Source organism: Malus domestica, chromosome 11, assembly GCF_042453785.1.
Source record: "Malus domestica chromosome 11, GDT2T_hap1".
Lineage (NCBI taxonomy): Eukaryota > Viridiplantae > Streptophyta > Magnoliopsida > Rosales > Rosaceae > Malus > Malus domestica.
Genome location: NC_091671.1, coordinates 26,179,446 through 26,182,259, shown reverse-complemented (window position 1 = coordinate 26,182,259; position 2,814 = coordinate 26,179,446). Strand labels below are relative to the sequence as shown.

General features: G+C 45.2%; 1 protein-coding gene across 1 annotated transcript; it reads right to left on the bottom strand.

Annotated features, from left to right (window-relative positions):
* Positions 1-547: 547 nt before the first annotated feature.
* Positions 548-2,581, bottom strand: LOC103448259 (small ribosomal subunit protein uS5w-like). Its single transcript, XM_008387510.3, has 2 exons — positions 1,766-2,581; positions 548-922 (listed from the first exon to the last, which is right to left on the bottom strand). Exons 1-2 carry the CDS (start codon positions 2,432-2,434, stop codon positions 764-766), a joined length of 828 nt encoding a protein of 275 aa, XP_008385732.2. The 5' UTR covers positions 2,435-2,581; the 3' UTR covers positions 548-763.
* Between the last annotated feature and the right edge of the window lie 233 nt (positions 2,582-2,814).

Sequence of the window (2,814 nt, the reverse complement as noted above, 5' to 3'; positions counted from 1 at the left end):
AAAGATAAGGCCGTGTAGGCGACCTTGTCTTTCACTCTTGGCCATCAAGCTTGTAAGGCCCTCAGGACATAGCAAGAACAAGTATGGGGAAGGGGGATTACAAGTTTGATCGCCGACTTGTTTATACCTTGTCAGAGGCCACGGGACGGGAGCTTAAACCTTGCGGGAGGCCACGGAACGGGAGGGTGTTGACTAACATCTGGAGACGCCACTAGTAAGGAGTACAGACTCGTAACATCATGATGGAATCAATCCAACTCCTCGCGAAACCAAGCTTCTCCATCATTAATCTCAGAAAACCTCATCATACGCTTTGCTCACGTCGAGTTTGAGATCAAAGTAGCCCCGTTTCCCACCACGGTGGTGGTGCAAGCAGCGGCTTGAAGTAGCAGCAGCCAATTCCCACGGGGGACAAAGGCACCCTGTTGCTAGGAAACAATCGATGGTAAAACTCCCTTCAACCTGTTGACAATTACTTCAGCAGCTACTTGTTGGACGAAGTCACCGCATAAGGAAACAATTACTCATCGTAAACAACAGCACAAGGTTTACTAGGCAAATCAACACATAAATCCAAAAATTTCAGCAAGGTTTCAGCAAGGTAACAAGATTGAATCCCAACATAGATCAAAATTAATGCAAAAGAAAGACAAATTATAAACGATAATAGTTCTTAAGACAAAAAAGACAACATATAATGTCTTCAAACCTAGAAACCTCGAAACCAAGATTTCATCTTAAAGTAACGCTAGGATCGCTCACACTAGGCTTCTACTTTCTCGGCATCTTCAATAAGAAGGGGCTTAGTTGGCTTTCCCAGAAGGTCCGTGAACTCCTGGAATGGAGATTTGGTGAAGCGTGTCTCTTTCCAGAACTCAGGTGTCAAGAAACCATAAGTCTTCAGGAGGCAATCAAAAGTGGCCTGCGATAATTGAAAGAACACTGATTAGATATCATGCACGTATTATGAAATTAAACAATCACTTCAACCAGCCTTGTCAACACATAAAAAAAATTGGGTTTGTACCGAAGGAAACAGCAAATTAAGAATTAGCACAGTACAAAGGAATCAACTATGTACCATTACTCATGATGACACTCGGTTTTCAAGTTCAAGGGGTTTAATTATTCTAATACTAAATCATTGATCTCTGCACCATTTGAAAACATTAATTCGGCATCACGAGGTCATCACGTACAAGCAAGTAACATCCTCTATATTAATGACTCACAACATGGTATTGACTAGTCCAATCAATAGTTCATTCAAAACATAGATTAAACATGCCAAAGCTTGGTAGCCGGGCATTGAATTTCATGTTATCTCATTCATACATAATGTATGCAATCGAATAAAAGATATCCTCCAAAACACATTCAAACCATCAATAAATCAAACTAGTGAAGGTAAAAGATATCTGCAATCTTGTGTCTTGTGTCGTTGAGTATCACTTCGCTAAATGTATTGCGGGAACTGTTTCACCAAAGATTTTCAAGTTTTAAAAACAAAGCAATCCACATTTTAAACAATACAAATAGTTGCAACGGGGCGAGATTGCAAATCTTCACAAGTACAACTTTACGGGTATAAACAGCCGACACCCCTCAACAAGCCTAATTCTCAGATCAAGAGCTCTTTGTCAACCATTTGAAAAAAAAAACAGTGTCCAACATTTCCAATTAGCGCTATGATAAACAATATCAAATAAATAATTGAACACAGTTTGTATCAAATAAATAATCCAAAGTTTCAAAAGAAATATACCTTGACGAAATTGCCAAGGGTCTTGGTGGAGCCACGGGATGAAGTGAAGACATCATCAATACCAGCAAACTGCAACACCTTCTTGGGCACACGGGCAGCCACAATCCCAGAACCACGGGGGGCGGGCACCATTCTGACCGTGACCGACCCACACTTCCCGGTCACCTTACACGGCACTGTATGGGGCTTCCCAATCTTGTTGCCCCAGTAACCTCTCCTCACCGGAATCACAGACAGCTTAGCCAATATAATGGCGCCGCGAATCGCAGTGGCCACCTCCTTGCTGCACTTCACGCCGAGCCCTACGTGCCCGTTGGTGTCTCCCACCACCACAAAGGCCTTGAACCGGGTTCGCTGACCGGCCCGGGTCTGCTTCTGGACCGGCATAATCTTCATGACCTCATCCTTGAGACTGCCAGGGGTGACGAGAGTGTCGATGATCTGGTGCTCCTTGATGGGAAGGGAGTGGAGGTAGATCTGCTCCAGGCTGCGGATCTTGCCTTCCTTCACGAGGCGGCCGAGTTTGGTCACTGGGACCCACTTCTCTTCCTCTTCGCGGCGCCCTGGTCGGCGTCCGCGTCCGCGTCCACCACGGTCACCGCGTCCACCGCGGTCACCGAACCCGCGACCGAATCCGCCACGGCCTCTCTCAGCTGGTCTTTCTGCCATGATTGAGGGTTTTGGGTTGTGAGAATTGAGGGGGAGGGGAGAGGAGAGTAAGCAGACGGCTGGAGTGAGGGTCTGGGATTGCGGAGAAATTGTATCTTTGTTTAAATAGATGCTAGGGTTAGGGTTTTTTGCGGGTTTGTAGACAGAATTCTTGGTCTGCTAGAGTGGCCCTTGGGCTATGTTATCGGAATGGATCCGTTTTTCCATTTCTGGTTGAAACATTGGCCCACGGCCCATAACTAAACAAAAACCCAACTAGCTTAAGGGTCACTTTTTTTTTTCTTTGTCCAAAAAGAATGGCCCTTGGGCTAGTTGGGTTTTTGTTTAGTTATGGGCCGTGGGCCATTGTTTCAACCAGAAATGGAACAATGGATCCATTC